Source organism: Scyliorhinus torazame, chromosome 13 (assembly GCF_047496885.1).
Source record: "Scyliorhinus torazame isolate Kashiwa2021f chromosome 13, sScyTor2.1, whole genome shotgun sequence".
Taxonomy (NCBI): domain Eukaryota; kingdom Metazoa; phylum Chordata; class Chondrichthyes; order Carcharhiniformes; family Scyliorhinidae; genus Scyliorhinus; species Scyliorhinus torazame.
In genome coordinates, this window is record NC_092719.1 from 32,992,651 (window position 1) to 33,013,838 (window position 21,188).

General features: G+C 46.5%; 1 protein-coding gene across 7 annotated transcripts in view; it reads left to right on the forward strand.

Moving 5' to 3' along the window:
* srpk2 (SRSF protein kinase 2) overlaps window positions 1-21,188 on the forward strand; it is a 366,377-nt gene that overhangs the window by 306,877 nt on the left and 38,312 nt on the right. For all 7 annotated transcript variants that reach the window (XM_072471289.1, XM_072471294.1, XM_072471293.1 and 4 more), the window contains 2 exons: window positions 11,930-12,167; window positions 14,198-14,689. In XM_072471289.1, coding sequence (XP_072327390.1) covers window positions 11,930-12,167; window positions 14,198-14,689 — 730 coding nt within the window. The remainder of the gene's footprint in view (window positions 1-11,929; window positions 12,168-14,197; window positions 14,690-21,188) is intronic.

Below are 21,188 nucleotides of genomic sequence, written 5' to 3' on the forward strand. Positions count from 1 at the left end.
GTCATTTTGGAGCATATGTACAATTTCCTTCTGTATCTGTGTATGGGTTTTGCTTTGTTGGAACTGTTTCCCCACATCTACATCATGCATCACTATATCCCATTCTACCAAATTTATTCCCACAAATAGATTTATAAGACTACAATAACTCTTCCAATTCGCCTCAGCTCTTTTCTGGAAGAAAACCTAACCAGTGGGTAAACTTTTCAGTACTTCCTCATTACCCAAATGAATTAGAGGGAAGTCACTGTCAGAATTTAACCCTTCTTCTCCCGGCTTCAATACTATTAAAACCTCATGCTTGTCCTCACCTCCTCTATCCCAGTACCGCTTAAGCATGTTAATATGGCACACGCTGTAAGATTTACATCTATCTGGGGCGCGTACCAGATAATTTACTTCATCGGTTTTCTTTCAATTTAATATGGTCCACTAAATTTAGCCTTTTGTGGTTTGCCCAACACAGGTAATAGCTCTAGCACTTTCTCCATTGCTGCAAAACTACACATCTTTGCTTTCTTATCAGCGGTTGACTTCAGTCCCTGCTATCTTTAAATGCTTCCTTGCCACCTCACAAGGCCCCATTCAGTCTTTCTCTAAAATTTGATATGTAGTCCAGAAATGTAGTCTGACTACTTACTTTATAAAACAATCTTTTTATTGGCATTTCTCATATTTATAAACAATTGTATATATACATCACATTTTTCTTACCCGCGTTAATTTACTTGATTGTACAGAAAGATTTATTTTGTCTTTCTTTTAATTGGTCCTTATACATTTTGCCACCCTCTGGGTCGCTCTATGGTCCCGCCCCTTCCCCCCTGGACCCCCCGCCCTTGTGTACTCCCCCTGTCCCATCCCCCCCCTCCCCCTGTTGGCTTCAGCTGTGCTTTGCTTTTATTTTCGGGGGGGCGAGGGGGGTTACCCCCGCCTCTTCTTTTTTTGTGGTTTCTCCACCTTCCTTCCCCTCCGCAGTCCTTTGGTTCCTCATCTATCTTGTTTTTTTATTCTTAACTTATTCCTCGTTGCTGGCCTCGAGCAGGTTTTGGAACAGGCCGACAAACTGCCCCCAAGTATCTAGGAAGCCTTCCTTGGACCCTCGGATGGCGTACTTAATCATGTCCCCCATCATGAGGTTAATCTTGACTATACGTTCTCATAATTGCTTTCAAAGTTTGATGCCATTTCTCTAATACTCCCTGTGACTGGATGATACGCCGATGATTTGTACTTTTTTATTTCCAGAATATTCATGACTTCTTTAGATAATCCTGGCATTAAATTTGACATATCTGGTAAAGAACATGGTTAATTCCTCTACCACTCTCTTGGCTGTAATGTTTCTTAACGGCATGGCTTCAGGAAACCTAGTGCATATATCCATAATAGTTATCAATATTGAGGAAACACTGATGGTCTGTTTGCAAATTTTCTGTAGCTGGATATTATACCAGATGTTCAACCACAGTAGGCATCACTACTTTCGGTGATCCAGCTATATCATTCCTGAGAATGAATTGAATCCCTGGAATGGCAATGTTTCTACTACTCCTGCAACCACTTTTCCTATCTGCAAACTACTGAAGTTTACTTTCACCAAAGGATTTTTTCTTATTTCTCCGTGAATGCGGCTGACCAGAACTACTTCCTTCAATTATTCTGGACAACTAATATCCTTATCCCACAACATTAGGGCTTGACTTGCTCCTGCTTCTCATTTTGTATCTGAAAGGCAAATATTTGAAAAACACATCAGCCTCCTGCTGGTCACTCTGCCCCAGTACAATTTGTGCGCGCATTTTTACCCCTATAGTTTGGTCTTCTCTGTGTATAAATCGTGCCAGCTTCTCTTCCTCTCCAGTCTTAGATTTAATAGTTCCTTTCTTAAGATTTATAACTCCAACCGGCTTTCTGTTAACTACCACCCTGATGATTTGGTGTGGCCCAGTTTATTACAATAAAAACACCTAACTTCCTTCGTATCTCTCATTCTCTGAGCACTATCTTTTTACTTTGAGGTGACATCCTCAGAATTTTCAACTGCTCCCTCTCTTGCTTGACTGTCTTTCCTCACACTTTCACCACCTCCCACCTTCCACTGTTCTATCTTTCTCAGTTTTAAAAGTGTGTTGAAAGAAAGACTTGGCCTACGAACCAACTCATAATCACCAGCGAGCGCCACGGCTTGTCTTACAGCTTTAACTCTTTGTTCCTCCACATGAGTTCATATCACTGCAGATAATTAATCTTTAAATTCTTCCAACAGAATGACTTCTCCGAGGGTCTTATCGGTTCTTATATTTTTTATGCTCTCACCCTCCTATCAAAATTATTTTCTTTAACCCTTTGAAATTCAATACAAGTCTGTCCAGACTTTTCTTACATCTCAAAACTTTTTTCTGTTAGCCTGCGATACTAACTCAAGCACTCAATATAGCTGTCTTCACTGTATCGTACCTAGACCTTTCCTCTGGAAATTTCGTCAATTTTGGAAGTGTCTGCACAAATCTAAACATCCCCCCACTAGGTTTGTGTCTAGAATTACTCCCTTCCGCCACTAGTTCTGGTCTCTCGTTTCCCACTGCTCGCGTTTGAAGTTGAAATTCTCTCTCTCTTCCATCTCAGCCATTGCTAACTTCTGCATTTCCAATTCCCTTTGAAAAGCTCTCACTTTTTCTCTTTCTTCTCTTTCCTTTTGTTTTGCTTTTCCTGCATTTCCAATTCAAGTTTTTCATTTCTAGTTGTAAGTGAGTTTTAGCTAATTCAATTTACTCACTTTTCGAAATACTTGGTCTGTCTGACAACTCTTGTACATTTCAATGAGTTGCTATTTCTTTAATTACCTCTGCTTTTTAAAATCCATTGAGATAGTCGGAATGGTAATATATTTGCCAATTCCATCGATTTAGTTTTAAGTACACTTTTCAAAATTTCCACGGTTACATTGGCTACTCCCAAAGATGTCTTTGCCATTGCAAGAGTCATGTTGCAGTCACCTTATTTTAAATCACAAACCTTCTCACTTGGTTCCACGCTGTCCTCACACTCGTCACGTCTAGAAAGTCACAAATTCCCTACATCCAAGGAATTACGCTTTTAAAAATCCCAGTCAAGAGCGCACAATGATGTTTCTATAAACACCCACGAAGCCGAACAATAGGGCAAACGCTGGATTGTTCATGGTCATAAGAATATGCCTTAAGGCAGGAACTACACATATGCTGGCCCCTGACTGGGCCCGGCCTTTATCCTAGATAATTATGAATCCCAGCTTGGCGGTCCTCCGCCCACTAGCTCATATTCCATGGGTCTCACGGGGAGATCACTCTGGGTATCCCATTGGCCTCGTGGGGGATATTACCCCCCCCCCACCTCAACGACCATCTGAGAAGGTCTTCAGCACAACTTTGCATGTGGTTGTGTTATTCCAACGATGGGTCTGGATTGGGTGGCATATAGCGATTTGTCATTCGCCTTTTCCAAGACCACCAATGGAGGGGCAATGCCGGGGGTTTGGCTCTGGACACGTCGTAGTTTGTGAGCGGACGCTTCTGTGTCCAACTCCGAGTCCAAGTCATCAACTTTTTTTTTTTAATTTAGAGTACCCAATTCATTTTTTTCCAATTAAGGGGCAATTTAGCCTGGCCAATCCACCTACCCTGCACATCTTTGGGTTGTGGGGGCAAAACCCACGCAAACACGGGGAGAATGTGCAAACTCCACACGGACAGTGACCCAGAGTCGGGATCGATCCTGGGACCTTGGTGTCGTGAGGCTGCAGTGCTACCCACTGCGCCACCGTGCTGCCCCTGAGTTATCAACTTGACGGTCCGGGCCTTGGACCACAATGGGTTGCACTCCTTGGCTATGGACCAGTCCAATAGACAGTGGCGGTACTGACGTCCCTCGTATGGCTTCCCCCGAGCTGGGCTCTCTGCTTTTAAGGTGAGGTTTTCCCTCCTGACCCTGTAAGATATTGGCCTTGTATCCTCCAATATGATCCCCAGGAACCAATGAGCCCAGTCTCCGAAATTCTGGACATAAACTGTGTTCCCTGGATGGAAACTTTTCCCAGGCGTCCTGACCACTCATGACGTTACTTCTGAACATCCTCTTGTAAATCGACCTTTTTTTAAAAAAATATTTTTATTGAGAAAATGTTTTCAATATAACAGGGTAAAACCATACCATGGAACAAATAGAATTCCAGAGTCCACACCCCCTGTCTCCCCCACATCAAAAAAATCAACTGCGACAAAACCCGAAACAAAACCAGAACCCCCTTCCCCACTCCCCCGAACATCTGACGGTGACCAACTTCCTGTATTAGGAAATGAAAGGCTGCCATCTTGATTGGAACTCTTCTGTCGATCCCCTCATGATCTACTTGACTTTTTCTAAGTGCAAGTCTCCATAAGGTCACTTAACCAAAACGAAGCACTAGGCGGAACTGGATTTCTCCACCCAAGCGGAACTCACCTTTGGGTGATTAGCAAGGCGAAGGCCCCCGCCTGCAGCTCCGGCGAGTCCGAGACCCCAAAGATAGCCTCCAATGGGCAAGGCTTCAACTCAATCCCAAGGATCCCTGACATGGTGCTGAAGAAGGAGACCCAAAGCTCAGACATTTAGGGCAAGACTAGAGCATATGCGCATGATTCTCTGAATCCCGTGAACAACGCTCGCGCCTCTCCTCTACTCCCGGAAAAAGCCCGCCCATCCGTGCTCTATACATTATCTTGAACTGAATCAAGCTGAGCTTAGCACATGAGGAGGTAGAGTTGACCCCATGTAGAGCTTCACTCCACGCCGCCCCCCCCCCCCCATCAAAAACCTGACCCAGCTCCCTTTCCTACTTCCTTTCAACCTCATCCAATGAAGCTTGCTCCATCGACACAAGCCGCCTATTAATATATCTGATATCTACCCCCACCCCACCCCCAACCCAACCTCTGAACTAATAACACCTACACAGATTAGTTCTCAGAAGCTGGAATTTACCCAATCACTCCTCAAAACCAGCAAACCTCCTTTCTATAAACATGTCCCTGAACCCCTCCGCCCCCTATGCCCCAAATGATGAGTCCAAAACCGCTGGAACAAAGCGATGGTTTCCACAGATTGGGGCTAACAACGACATGGACCCAATTTGAAATGTTGCCTAAATTGTCTCCATATTCTGAGTGGCCACCACCATCGGACCTGAAGCCCACTGTGCCCCCATATGGACTCCGTACATTTAAACCACCCACATATCTTTTCAATGTTCGCTGCCCAATAATAAAATAACAGATTGGGCAATCTAGGCCCCCGATTGCCTTTCTCTTTGCAAATCCGTGGGTTTTGACCGCCCAAATAAAAGAAGATATGTTATTAACTTTCACAAAGAAAGATTTGGGAAGGAAAACTGGGAGACACTGAAACTGATAAAAGCCTGCCTGGCAGCCACAGAGGACAGTTTTCTCACTTCTTCAAGTCAGACTTTTAAAAAAATTTAGAGTACCCAATTATTTTTTTCCAATTAAGGGGCAATTTAGCATGACTGATCCACCTAACCTGCACATCTTTGGGTTGTGGGGGTGAAACCCACACAGACACAGGGAGAATGTACAAACTCCACACAGCCAGTGACCCGTGTGTGGGATCGAACCCAGGTCCTCAGCGCCGTAGACAGCAGTGGTAACCACTGTGCCGCCCTCTTCTAGTCAGACTTGACCCCATTTACCAGACCCACAAAATTTGGAGTGAGGCCCAATCATGGACCACACGGATTCCCAGATAACGGAAGCTGGACCTAGCCAGGCAAAATGACAACCTCCCCAGATCAGCTTCCCTCCCGGGGGGAATCACCGGAAAATATTTGCTTTTACCGAAGTTCAATTTGTATCCCGAGATGGAGCCAAAACGCCTAAGCAGTTTCATTATCTCCTCTACACTGGAGAGAGGATCTGTTAGATACACCAGCAAATCATCTGCGCGCTAAGACACCCTATGCTCCCCTCGCCCCTTCTATTCGCCTCCACCTCATAGATGACCTCAATGCCAGAGACACAATTGCCAAGGCAAACAATAGCGGGGACAATGGACAACCCTGCCTCATACTTCTCTTCAACTGGAAATATTTCGAGCTCAAGGTGAACCCTCGCGGTGGGGATTCTATATAAAAGCTGGATCCAAGATATAAATGTAGGTCCAAAACCAAATCTTCCAAAGATTTCAAACAGATACCTCCACTCCATCTTATTGAACGCTTTTTCAGCATCCATTGAAATAATTACCTCTTGCACAGGGACTAGAGAGGGGGACAGAATAACATTGAGCAATCGCCGAATGTTGGCCGACAGCTGCCTGTCCTTAACAAACCCAGTCTGTTCCTCTGATATAACCACTGAAAGGCAAGGCTCCAATCACATTGCCAAAACCTTCGGCAACAACTTCTCATTTGCATTCAATAATGAAATAGGGCTATACAACCCACACTCTGTTGGATCCTTATCCTTCTTTAAAATCAAGGAAATTGATGCCTGCACCAATGTGACTGGCAATATTCCCGGGACATGGAATTGTTAAACATCTCTAACAACAATGGGACCAGCTGACCCGCAAATTTCTTATAAAATTCGATCGAGAATCCAGCCGGGCCCAGCACCTTACCCGGCTGCATCAATCCCATGCATTTCATGATTTCCTCTGGGCTGAACGGGGTCTCCAACTCCTCCCTTCTGTCGTTCTACAACTGGGATAGACCAGCCACCCAAAAATTCCACCATAGACAACCCATCTTCCAGGGGCTCCGACTTATAAAGGCCTTGAAGGCCTCATTGACTTTACCTGAGGCGGAGACCAAACTGTCACTCAAGTCCACCATCTGCTCTATTTCCTGAGAGGTAGCCTACTGCTTCAGCTGGTGCCTTCTTCCCATGCTCATAAAAAGCACCCCTTGAACGTCGCAGCTGGCACACGTCCTGCCCTTCGAATGCAGCCCAAATTCCCACTGCAATTTCCTCCTGCTTGCTAACAACTCCGGATTCGAGATAAGCAAGTTTTGGCGATCCACCTCAAGGTTGGCATCCACCAACCTCTGCTTCTCCACCCTTTGTAGTTTGCCCAATCTTGGGGAAGTAGGACTTAAGTGATTGGGAGGCACCTGCCCATCAGCAGTTCTGCCAGTGCTACCTTTGTCATGACATGTGGAATGATCCTGTAATGAAAAAGAAACCTTTCATGTATTCAGGGAGCCTGTGGTCTGCTACCACATGCCTTGCCTAAATGTTTATATCACCTGCTCTGCTAAGCCATTTGATAACGGATGTTACATGGTGGTCAGAGGTGTCTTGCCTGTTTGTGTGCACAAATGCCAAGATCTCCTCGCTTCTAAACAGAGTCCTGTTATCTGGTATCCCATAGGTACTAAATGAGCACCTTAATTTCTCAAGAGTGGTTCTCGAGGTGGTGGAGGTCACCCTGTGTACATCTAGCCACTTAGAATGGATGTCCACAAAGATCAAAAACATGGACCCCATGAAAGGTCCGACGAAGTCAGCATGTTACTGCACCCAGGGGCTCCCTGGCCATTCCCAGGGGAGAAAGTAGGCCGAAAGAGTGAGTTTCTGATGCTCTTGACAGGCCAGCCATCTTTTCACTACTCAAGCAATATCGCCATTGGTTCCTGTCCACCAGACAGCTTCTCGCCAACATCTTAATATTTGAAACCCCTGGGTGCCCACTATTCAGCTCCTGCAGGATCGATTCCTGGCCTGGTCGCAGGATGACCGCACAAGCTCCCCATAGGTGGATGCCATTTTCTACACGTCTCCTGCTGTTTCATAACGCAGGGCTGCCGGGAGGGGGATGATTCCCCTGTAATCCACCATGCAATATAATGTGGCCAACTTTCGCCAATATGAGATCTCTGAGTCCATGTGCGAACCTGTGCAGCTGTTACTGGCAGAATGTCCATGAAATTTAAAGTCGACACGATTTTCATCCACCAGTGGTAGATAGGGGCTCACAGGCAGTGAAAGACGGCCGAGGCCGTCAGATGTGCTATTTCCAGGATGTGGGCATTGCTGGCTAGGCCAGCATTTATTGCCCATCACTAGTCGCCTTTAAGTAGTGCCTTGCATGTTGAGTTCATTGATAATACACTTTAATTCCTTGATAATTGCACATAACTAAACTGAAACTATTAATATGGTTAAGCATGGACTTTTCTACATTGTGGGTAAAATTACATGTATCTATATCCAGGCGGTAGGCTTGTTTAGCTTCCTGACCGATATCTGGGGCGGGATTCTCCATTGGCTGACACCGAAATCGTGAAACGAGATTGGGCGGAGAGTTGGTTCTGGAATGCACGTACAGTAAACACTATTATCATAGATTACATAGAACATACAGTGCAGAAGGAGGCCATTCGGCCCATCGAGTCTGCACCGATCCACATTAATCCCTCACTTCCACCTTATCCCCGCAACCCAATAACCCCTCCCAACCCTTATGGACACTACGGGTAATTTAGCATGGCAAATCCACCTAACCGGCACGTCTTTGGACTGTGGGAGGAAACCGGAGCACCCGGAGGAAACCCACGCACACACGGGGAGAACGTGCAAACTCCGCACAGACAGTGACCCAGCGGGGAATCGAACCTGGGACCCTGGCGCTGTGAAGCCACAGTGCTAATCACTTGTGCTACCGTGCTGCCCCACTATCATGTCACTAGCGGGCCCGACCGGTATTCTCCGGGGCCTCCGTGATTTTCCTCGTCTGATGGGCCGAGTTCCCAACGGTGTGGTACACTTGTGCTTTTAAAAATCGTACAGCAAACATAGCTATGATAAGGAAGTGGATGGTGGATGCGGGGTCGGTTTGGGGGCGAATGGAGGCCGCTTCGTGCAGGGGCACCAGCTTGGAAGCCCTGGTTACGGCGCCCCTGCCGCTCCCGCCGGCACGGTACTCCACCAGCCGTATAGTGGTGGCGGCTTTGCAGATCTGGGGCCAATGGAGAAGGCACGTTGGGGGAAGTGAGGCCATTGGTTTGGTCCCCAATCTGCGACAATCACTGGTTTGCCCCGGAGAATATGGACGGTGGGTTCTGAGCATGGCGGAGGGCTGGGATTGAGAGGATGGGGGATTTGTTCTTGGAAGGGAGCTTCCCGAGCATGAGGGTGTTAGAGGAGGAATTTGGGCTGGCGAGAAGGAATGAGTTCAGGTACCTGCAGGTGCAGGACTTTCTATGCAGACAGATTCCGTCCTTCCCACGCCTGCCACTTAGGGGGATCTAGGACAGGGTAGTGTCCAGTGGATGGGTGGGGGAGGGGAGGGTCTCGAATATATATAAAGAACTTATGGGAGCAGAGGAGACGCAGATCGAGGAGCTGAAGCTTAAGTGGGAAGAGGAGCTCGGGGGTGAGATGGAAGAGGGCTTATGGGCGGAGGCGTTGAGTAGGGTAAACGCGACCGCAACATGCGCTAGGCTCAGCCTGATTCAATTCAAAGTCGTCCGCCGGGCCCACATGACAATGGCCCGGATGAGTACATTTTTTGTATTGGAGGACGGGTGCGGCAGATGTTCGGGAGGGCCGGTGAACCATGTCCACATGTTCTGGGCATGTCCAAAACACGGGGGGTACTGGCAGGGATTCGCGGACGTTATGTCCCGGGCACTGAAAACAAGGGTGGTGATGAGTCCAGAGGTGGCTATTTTTGGGGTTTCGGAGGATCCGGGCGTTCAGGAGGAGAGAGAGGTTGACGTTTTGGCCTTTGCTTTCTTGGTAGCCCGGCGACGAATTCTGTTGGCATGGAGGGACTCAAAGCCCCCAAAGTCGGAGGCCTGGCTATCGGATATGGCGAGCTTCCTCGGTCTGGAGAAAATTAGGTTCGCTTTGAGAGGGTCACTGTCAGGGTTCGCCCGGAGATGGCAACCATTTACGAACCGGGTGGTGGTTTGGGTAATGTAGATTAGTGGGGGTAGTTAGGCTGGTCCTTGTAGGAGGGGAACTGGTTTTCTTGCGCTATATTGATTGTTCTTTGCACACTGTTTTATATTATTGTTGTTTACTGTGCCAAAATGTCTTAATAAAATTGTTTATCAAAAAAGAAATCGTGCAGCAACCAGGAGCATGATCGAATCATAGAATCACAGAATTTACAGTGCAGAAGGAGGCCATTCGGCCCATCAATTCTGCACCGGCTCTTGGAAAGAGCACCCTACTAAGCCCATGCCTCTTCCCTATCCCCGTAACCCAGTAACCCCATCTAACCTTTTGGACACTAAGGGGCAATTTATCATGGCCAATCCACCTAACCTGCACATCTTTGGCCTGTGGGAGGAAACCGGAGCACCCGCAGGAAACCCACGCAGACATGGAGAGAAAGTGCAAACTCCACACAGACAGTCACTTGGGGCCAGAATTGAACCCAGGACCATGGAGCTGTGTGGCAGCAGTGCTAACCACGTGCCACTGTGCCACCCCAAAGCGTGGTTCAGCCTCCTGAAGATGCGGTTCAGGTGCTTTGTCTGCTCTGGAGGAGTCCTCCAGTATGATACTGAATTGTGGCGGCCTGATGCATCCTCGCATGTACGTGCCCTAGCCTCTATAACCAAACTGTGCCCTGCACCCCCGCCAACTTAACTGGTGTCTAACTTTCTGGCTTTATGGGCCCTAACGCTGCATCGAGTTGGGTCCCCAGGAGTGGAGGTGGTGTGCTGTGATTCCGCCCTATGACCTGGGTCCCCATCTTCTGGGACGTCATCTGGGTCGAAATGTTGAAAAAGGGAGGCAGGAGCCGGGGTGGTAGCGGGCTGAGTTGGGCGGCCGGGGGTGGGGGCGCTGTTGGTCAGGGAGGTGCAGGAAGGGTGGAGTTTGATACCTGTTGCCACGGTTGGCTTTTGTATTTTTGTGATGATGTATATATTTAAAATGCCTTCAATAAAATGTTTTTCCAAAAACAAAGGTTCCATGGTACTATCCAAGGAAGAGCAGCGGAGTTGTCCCACCGTGCTTTGTCAACATTAAAATACAATGTTTGGACATTTCCACATTGCTCTACCGACTGAGCTATCCGGGCTCTCGTTTCCAAATTGCTCTTCATGGACTTTGCTGGGCGCAAATTAGCTGTCATGTTTCCTACCTCACAACAGTGACTACATATCAATTATTTTTCCATGGCTGTGGGATTTCCTGAGATTATAAAAAGTGCTGTGTAAATCCAAATTCTTTTCAGCGGCAGATGTGAGATCAGTAAATCACTGCTGTAATGTTTGTAAACCAATTAATTTAATTGTACTGTTGAAGCCACCTCACATGTCCCACTCAGTAACTACGTAGATTTAGCATTAGCAGTTTCCTTTAAGAAAAATATTGAAAGTGAATAATCCTTTGTTCAGATTTTTCTCACTTGTGTTGACTTGGAGACTTTTTGAGAGTAAACCACACCGTATTTTGTCATGAAAGAGGAAGAGGAAGCAAGTGAGCATTTATGTAGATTTCCTTTTGCAGTTGTTACATTAAAGTAAACTGAAGATTGTGGCCGCAACTCTCCGGCTGTTGGGATTCTCTGTTGCTGCCGGCAGCGCGCACAGGCTTCCCGGCGGTGTAGGTTGGCTTTCATGGGAATTCCCATTGACAAGCAGCAGGAGTAGAGAATCCCGCCGCCAGCGAATGGCGCGCCGCTGAGAAACCCACAGCTAGGCGAACAGAGAATCCCGCCCTGTATCTTTAAAATTTATATTTCACAATGCCTTGCAATTATTATTGATTATTTGTGCAATAATTTTAAGAGTATTGATATGGAGATTGGCGTAGCTCCTCCACTACGTTCCGAAAGCTAGTGATTCCAAATTAACCTGTTGGACTGTAACCTGGTGTAAGACTTCTTACTTTAAGAGTATTGTGCATTAGCAAATTATATTTTAATGTTTCAGGGAGGCAAAATGTCTAAAAACAAAAAGAAGAAGCTGAAAAAGAAACAAAAGAGACAGGCGGAGCTGCTGGAGAAACGTATGCAAGAGATAGAAGAATTGGAGAGAGAGGCAGAGAGGAAGAAGATGGAAGACATTTTAACAGCTGTTGCATCAAATGTCCAGGAAGGAGAGAAAATAGATGAGCTGAAAGAAACAGTGATAGATCATGTGGTAGATGAGGAACAACATAATGAATGCTGTAAGTATTCTGAACAACTACTTTGCTCCATTAATAGTATTCCTAAACATAGCAAACTTGACTAAGTATGTATGAGCATTTCTAGGAATTGCCAAATTTAACATGTTGGTTTGAAATTTATTTTTAACCCTATTTGTATCATAAGAGTAAATATTTTGTATAACATTTCAGGACTGATTAACATTTCAAATGCACATACTGACTTATAATGTATTCTGGGGTTGACCCATGATCAGAAACTGAACTGGAGCTGGAGCAGCCACATAGATACTTTGGCTACCAGAGCTGGTCAGATGCAGGGTATTGTGCAGCAAATAACTTAACACCTAAGTTGCCAAGGCCTATCTACCATCTACAAGACACAAGTCAAGAGTGTGATGGAACACTCTCCACATGCATGCAGCGGCAACAGCACTTTAGAAGCTCAACGCAATGAAAAACAAAGCAGCCTGCCTGATTGGCTGCCCATCCACCACCTTAAACTTTCACTCCCCCCACAACTGACACAATTGCAGCATGTGTACCATCTGCAAGATGCACTGCAGCAACTCACCAAGGCTTGTTAGCACCACCCAAACATGCAACCTCTCCCACCTAAAAGGCAATGGTCAGCAGATGCATGAGAACATCACCATCTGCAAGTTCCCCTCCAAGCTGCACACCATTCTGACTTGGAATTGTATTGTGTTCATTCGCTGTCATTGGGTCAAAATCCTGAAACTCCCTTCCTTTCTTAAAATTAATTTTTGGGATGTGGGCATCGCTGGTTCGACTAGCATTTATTGCCCATCCCTAGTTGCCCATCAGAAAGTGGTGGGGAGCTGCGTTTTAACTGTTGCAGTTCATGAGGTGCAGGTACACCCATGGTGCTGTTAGGGAGGGGGTTCTCGGATTTTTGACCCAGCAACAGTGAAGGAACGGCGATACATTTCCAAGTCGGGCTGTTGAGTGAATTGGAGGGGAACCTCAAGGAGGTGGGGTTTCCAGGTATCTGCTGCTCTTGTCCTTCTAGATGGTAGTGGTTGTGGGTTTGGAAGGTGCTGCCTAAGGAACCTTGCTGAGATACTGCAGTGCATCTTGTAGATGGTACACACGGCTGCCATTGTTCGTCGGTGGTGGATGGATTGAATGTTTGTGGAAGGGATAGCAATCAAGCGGCCTGCTTTGTCCTGGATGGTGTCATACTCCTTGAGTGTTGTGGGAGCTGCACTCACCCAGGCAAGTGGAGAGTATTCCATTACACTCCTGACTTGTGTTTTGTAGATGGTGGACAGGCTTTGAGGGGGTAAGGGGTGAGTTACTTGCCGTAGGATTCCTAACATTTGACTTGCTCTGGTAGCTACTGTATTAATATGGCTATTCCAGTTCAGTTTCTGATCAATGGTAAAGCCCAGGAAGAGCATTTGGGGTATACCAACACCACATGGACAGCCTTTGAAGAAGGCAGCTCACCATCACCAAGGGCAATTAGGGGCAGCATGGTGGCGCTGTGGTTAGCACTGCTGCATCACAGCACCAAGGACCCGGGTTCGCTCCCAGCCCCGGTCACTGTGTGGAGTTTGCAAATTCACCCGTGCCTGCATGGGTATCATCCCCACAACCCAAAAAGATGCTCATGGTAGGTGAATTGGCCATGCTAAATTGCCCGTTAATTGGATAAAAAAGAATTGGGTAATCTAAATTTTTTTAAAACTCAAGAGCAATTAAGGATGGGCAATAAATGCTGGCCGAGCCAGAAATGGTCACACCTTGTGAACAAATAAATTCAAAAAAGATTTGTGAATCAGAGAATCACAGAATGGTTACAACACAGAAGAAGGCTATTCGGCCTGTCGTATCTGCACTGGTGAAACTCAACCTTAAAAGAACAATGTTTTATGTTCAAGATTTCATTCAGTTTTATATTTATCCATTTTGTACAGCTTTATATATCCTCTTTTTCCTTTGTTTTTCATAATTTCTGGTTTTATTTGCTTCATTCTATTCGTTTGATTTCATTTGAGTAATTTTCTATTTTATTAATTTGCTAGATAAAGTTGATAATCAGGAAGAAAAGGAAAACACCGAAAAAGGAAATGTGGGGAAAAGTGAAGTAGAAAATGTGGTTACCAGGACAGAACCAGAATGCGATGAGTCACCAAAGACAAATGGACATGTTGAAAATGGTCCATTTTTACCTGACCAGCTTTGTGAGGATGAGGAAGAAGAGGAGGAGGAGGAGGAGGAGGAGGATGATGACGAGGAATGTCCAAATGCAGAAGACAGTCCTGTTGATGGACCAATTGCTGAAAATCTAACCTTTAGTAACCCTTATGGACAGTTTAATGGAGAGTTGCAAAATGGACAGAATAAAAGTCCTGAGTCAGAGTTCTCTGAAATGTCTGAATCTGTGTTTTCTAAGCTTTTAGAATCTGCAGCTTGTGGATCAGATGGGTCGACAGTGACTGAGCGAGAAGACAGTAGTCCATCACAAGACAGGAGTAGAACTGTGTCTGCTTCCAGCACCGGAGACATGCCAAAAAGTGAGTCTGCATATATTTGCCTTTTCATTTTGAAATGCATAAAGAGATTGTTATAACAATATATTCTTAATTCATGATGCTTGTCACCTTGAAATTTGCTATAGGTCTCAAAATGAATGAACATATTTTTCACTGGTTTTTAATACAAAAGCATAAATTGTAAAAAAAAAAAAAAGCACTACAATAAGCGGTGTTGAATGAGTGTTCTGGATGAATGAGTTTATGTATTTGGTCTATATCAGGATTTTGGCACATGCTAACAATTTAAGAATTTTATCTGAGTGTAGATTTATCAACCAAACAATTTAGACAAAATATTAGGAGCACTTTCATGCTGAATTGAAAGAAATCTAAATCTATTGACAAATTGCTTGTGGTATTGTCCATAATCAGTTAATTATTGTTTTAATGGTCCAGAATTTGCTGGAGCGTGCCCTTATGGTGTGCTGTATGACATTGGAATTTCTTCCTTGCCCTTCAGCTCCATTTATTTTTGTGCTGCAGATTACTTGGAAGTACAAGTTGATAATAGGGTACCTGGAGACCTTCTCTGCATCCATGGCGACCACTACCTCCACACTTCCTCCCTCCGGGGGGCATCATTATAACATTCAGAAACCTCCTGATGTTGGCCGACAGATGCCTCCCTTTCACGAACCCTGTCTGGTCCTCCCCTATCACCCCCAGCACACAGTCCTCGATCCTTCAGGCCAAAATCTTGGCCAGCAACTTGGCATCCACATTTAACAACATAATTGGCCTGTAAGACCCACACTGCTCCGGATCCTTGCCTTTCTTTAAAATGAAGAAGATTGAGGCCTGCGATAACGCCTGGGGAAGCACCCTCGGCTCCCTCGCCTCATTCAATGCCTTCACCAGCAGAGGCCCCAGGTCCCCCGAAAACCTTTTGAAGAATTCCACAGGGAACCCATCCTTCCCCTCCTGCATTGCCCCAAGACCCTTCACCAGCCCAATCATGATGCTACCACGAAACACCTAGTTCCATTCACTCCCATCAACATTCCGTAGGGACCGCTCCCTCTGTGACACCCTGGTCCACTCCTCCATCATTTAAAAAAAAAATTAATGTTTTTATTCTCATTTTCAACATTTTCATCAATAAACAACCAAAGAAAAAACAAATACAATAACGCACACAAACTGCACCCTGCTCAATATACAGACCAAAACATCCACCCGTACATTCCAGGTAAAAAAACAAAAATTAACAATCAATCCGTAAACAGTGTAACCAAAGACAACAATACCACCGAGGTTCCCACCCCCACCCTCATGTTCAATGGCAGCTAATTTTCAGAAGTGCATAATAAACAGCCCCCATGAATTGTGAAATCCTTCCTTCATCCCCTTCCGCTGAGACTTCACCTTCCCGAGAGTCAAAGAAATTCAAGTGGGTCCCCCCCGCCAAGCCATCATAGGGTGGAGAAGCTGATCTCCACCCCAACAGGACCCGCTTCCGGCCAATCAGCAAGGCGAAGGCTAAAAACATCTGCCCCCGCTTTTGCCTGCCGCCCGAGCCGGCCTGACCCCCTGAAAATGGCTTCTAGGGGCCCTGGTTCCAGGTTCACAAGCACTGCCCCTGAGATGACACTGAAAACCTCCCTCCAACATACCCCTCACATTCCATGAAACTATCCTAACCGGGGGTCTCTCAACCCCGCCCCTCTTATCTGCCACCATCATAACTCTTGGGCCCTACCTACTGGCCGTGGCCCGCCCTGTCCCATTGTTCCCATCGAAACCCCCACCCCCACTCCCAGAATCTCCCCATCCATTTCCTCTCGAAAACACCTCACCCAATATCGGTCCCCTCCCCTGACTTTTCACAACTCCTAGGCCCATCGAAACCTGTTCTACCAGGCTCCAATGGCCAGAGCACTCCCCACCACACTCCCGCTCACTGGCCAGTTTGAGCAAGCCAGTGTGGAGGCCCCCGCCCCAGGCCCACTCCCAGGAAAACAAATAAATTCCCTTCAACTCATTTAGCACACCTAATGATATGAGATAAAAAATAGAGCTACATATAATCCACCCCCCCCGCCCACACTCAGTCCAAGACCAATCGCATTTCTCACTTCTGCCCCAGTATTTCGGCCTCCACAAATGCCTCCGCCGCTTCCACCGTCTCAAAATGAAAGTCTTTGGAGTTGTAGGTTTTTTAAAAAATATATTTTATTGAAAATCTTTTCCAAACAACAATTTTTCCCTCTTACAAAGCAAACGAAACAATAACAAAACAGAAATGTTTAACAATACACAGGTAACAAAACCCCATTGTCTATTGACCTAAACTAAACTAAACCCCCCCCCCCCCCCCCTGGGTTGCTGCTGCTGGTCATCTGTCTTCCCTCTAACGTTCCCCTAGGTAGTCGAGAAATGGCTGCCACCGCCTGGTGAACCCTTGAGCCGATCCTCTCAGGGCAAACTTTATCTGCTCCAGTTTAATGAACCCCACCATATCATTTACCCAGGCTTCCAGTCCGGGGGGTTTCGCCTCCTTCCACATGAGTAGGATCCTGCGCCGGGCTACTAGGGACGCAAAGGCCACGGCATCGGCCTCTTTCCCCTCCTGCACTCCCGGCTCTTCCGCAACTCCAAATAGAGCTAACCCCCAGCCTGGTTTGACCCGGGCCTTCACCACCTGCGAAACCACTCCCGTCACTCCCTTCCAATACCCTTCCAGTGCCGGGCACGCCCAAAACATATGTGCGTGGTTTGCCGGGCTCCCGCCACACCTCCCACATTTATCCTCCACTCCAAAGAACCTGCTCAATCTTGCCCCCGTTATGTGTGCTCTATGTAGCACCTTAAATTGAATCAGGCTAAGCCTGGCGCATGAGGAAGAGGAATTTACCTTGCTTAGGGCATCAGCCCACATACCCTCCTCTATCTCCTCCCCTAATTCTTCTTCCCACTTTCCTTTTAGTTCGCCCACCGACTCCTCCCCCTCTTCCCTCATCTCTCTATAAATCTCTGACACCTTGCCCTCTCTGACCCACACCCCTGAAAGCACCATGTCCTGTATCCCGTGTGTCGGGAGCAACGGAAATTCCCTCACCTGTTGTCTAGTAAACGCCCTCACCTGCATATATCGCAGGAAATTTCCCCGGGGCAACTTATACTTTTCCTCCAATGCTCCCAAGCTCGCAAAAGTCCCATCTAGAAATAAATCTCCCACCTTCCTAATTCCCAACTGGTACCAGCTCTGAAATCCTCCATCCATTCTTCCTGGGGCGAACCTACGGTTGTTCCTGATAGGGGACCCCACCAGGGCTCCCCGCACCCCTCTCTGTCGCCTCCAATGTCCCCAGATATTCAGTGTTGCCGCCACCACCGGGTTCGTGGTAAACTTTTTAGGTGAGAACGGTAGCAGCGCCGTCACCAGCGCCTCTAAACTCGTCCCTTTACAGGACTTTCTCTCCAGTCTTTTCCACGCCGCTCCCTCGCCCTCCATCATCCATCTACGTATCATTGCCACATTGGCGGCCCAATAGTAATCACCCAAGTTCGGTAGTGCCAGTCCTCCTCTGTCCCTACTACGCTGAAGGAACCCGCTCCTTACTCTCGGAACTTTCCCTGCCCACACGAAGCTCGTGATGCTCCTATCTATTTTATTAAAAAAGGTCTTGGTGATTAGTATAGGGAGACATTGAAATACAAATAAGAACCTCGGGAGGACCATCATCTTAATTGCTTGCACCCTGCCTGCCAGCGATAGAGGCTGCATGTCCCACCTCTTGAAGTCCTCCTCCATTTGTTCTACCAGCCGTGTCAGATTAAGTCTGTGCAAGGTTCCCCAGCTCCAAGCGATCTGAATCCCCAGGTACCGGAAGTTTCTTTCCACTTTCCTTAGCGGCAAGCCTTCTATCTCTCTACTCTGGTCCCCTGGATGTATCACAAATAATTCACTCTTCCCCATGTTTAGCCTATACCCCGAGAATTCCCCGAACCCCCTCAAAATTCACATAATCTCTATCATCCCCCCCGCTGGGTCCGCCACGTATAACAATAGGTCATCTGCGTATAACGAGACTCTGTGTTCTTCTCCCCCTCTAATCACCCCTCTCCATTTCCTGGAGTTGGAGTTGTAGGTTCAATTTAGCTGGGTACACTATGCCGAATCGCACACCACTGCTGTGCCGTCTTCACTCGGCCAAAGGCCGCCCGCCTTCTCATCACCTCCATGGTAAAGTCTTGGTATATATGTATACCAGCTCAAGCCCACTGCTCCTCCTGCTTCTGCTTTGCCAACTCGGGACCTTCTCCTTCACGCAGTACCTACGGAAACAAATAATCACTGCTCTGGCGGCTCATTCACTTTGGTTTAGGCCTCCACGCCCCATAAGCCCGATCAGTTCGTACTGGGAAGGATCCCCCCCTCACCGACAGCTCCGGCAACAGCTTGGCCAAATACCCCGTCGGCCTCGGGCCAACCACCCCTTTGGGCAGACCAATGATCCTCAGATTTTGCCGCCCTAGCTCTGTTTCCCAGGCCCTTCGCTTTGGCTCGCAGACCCTTCTGGCCTCCACCACCCTCTATAGCTCCTCACCGATCGCTGTATTGCGATAAGGCCTCCTCCACTCCCTTCAGTTTCTCACCCTGCTCCCGCACCTCGGCCGATGTCCTCGACACCGCAGCCTTCACCGGGGAATCACCTGCTCCACCAGCACCTTTAATGTTGCCATCATCTCCTTCCTAATCATCTCCATGTGCTTTGCGAACTGTTTTTCAAGTTCCAAAGCCATCACCTCGGTCATCTTTTCTGCCGTGAACAGTGCCTCCCCACCCAGCGACCCAGCCTCCGCCATCCTTCCAATTGCCGAGCTGACCTTTCCACTCGACGGCGAACCTTCACTCACCCCCTTCTTCTCGACGACTTTCCTTTTGGTTTTGTACATCCTTCTCCCTTATGGCTTCCTGTACCTATTTCACGAAAAATTGCCCCTGGGACCAGGCATTAAATTCTAATCCTCTGTTCTTGTTTCAGAAAGAAACCACACCCATGTTCATGATAGATTCTAATATCTTGAAAATAAATATTTTTAATGTGTTTATCGATCAATGTTCATGGAGATAGGGAATGGGATTTTGAAAGCACTGCAGAAAATAAAATGTGTGCTTTTTAAATATTTATTCTCCTTTAGATCGTCATGTACTTAGGTGAAGGATTTTGGATATACCCATAACTTAATGTACAAGCCAATGTTCATTGCAGTATATGTTGTTATTTACTTTCCCATTTATTCAGGGCAATTTTTGATTCTCACTTGTTTTCAAGCTGTTTGTCACCATTTTGTTGGTGTCTGGGTTACCAAGGATATTATTTATATTACTTATGCATCAGTTTCATAATACATATTTGATGCCATGGACACGTTTATATTTTCAAGCTCTGCCAAAGTTCTGATTTTAAAATCTTCATTAGCTGTAGGAAAGCCTTTATTGTTAACCAGCTTTAAATATGCATCTGGTATTTTCTTCGAGATCATAATTGTTTTGATGTCACTTTCATATTAAACATACTGACTTATTTATATCAGGTACTAATGCCCTCTGTAAATGCAATGGATTAATGGCCAGAATGTTTTTACAAGTGATAAAGGAATGACATTACCATTTACTTTGCGTACAATTCTGTAGAGACGTTTCAGCAGAGATCTCTAATTTTGGGGTCTCTGATCCAAAGTGGCACCTGTGAGCAGGTCTAGCAGCAGGCAAGCCTGTGAAACAATCAGATTGAAGAATCCTCACTGAGACACACAGTCTGCAAAGCAGAAAATATAAAATAAGGATTACAAATTACATTTTATGCATTGTGCAGAAAGTGAAATAAAGGCCAGACACACCTGAACATTCATTAATTACCAGACAGACAAGGGCAGCCAAGTGCGTGCCGACCCTGAAGCACACAATCTCTCGCGAGATGATGTTGGGAGTGTTTCCTGATACCGTGCATTTGTGCGATTTTGAGGTCGGCAGGCATGTGCGCGAATCAAATGTTCACCCGCTGACAAATAGAGGGCCGATTAAGGCCATTAAAAGTCCAATTGACAGTGATTTTATGCTGCCCTTGTGATTCTTAGCTCGTTACACAGGGAAGACGGGGACGTGGTGCCCATTATTTTTCTTGCATTTCCTCATCCAAGGGCAGAATTAAAAAGTCCCAGAGTAGTAAGTTTCTCAATGATGGAATTTGTAGCTATGGGAGTACAGGCTTTAGCTTGGGTTTCCTGGCATTTGAGGTGAAACGTTTAGCATTTCAGAACTTCCCTGGAAGGTTTTCCTACGGATTTTAGGACAGTGTTCCATCATTTGCAAGGCACTGGTCCTCTGCATCTGATCCAATGGCATTGGTGTGCTCTGCTGGTAGAATCTCCTCTGAAGAACAACTGATGGGTACAAGGGAGAGAGAAGGCAACATGAGCACAAAGACGTAAGAGGAGAGTCGTGGGTTTGGTTGGTGCAGGGCCAGCAGGG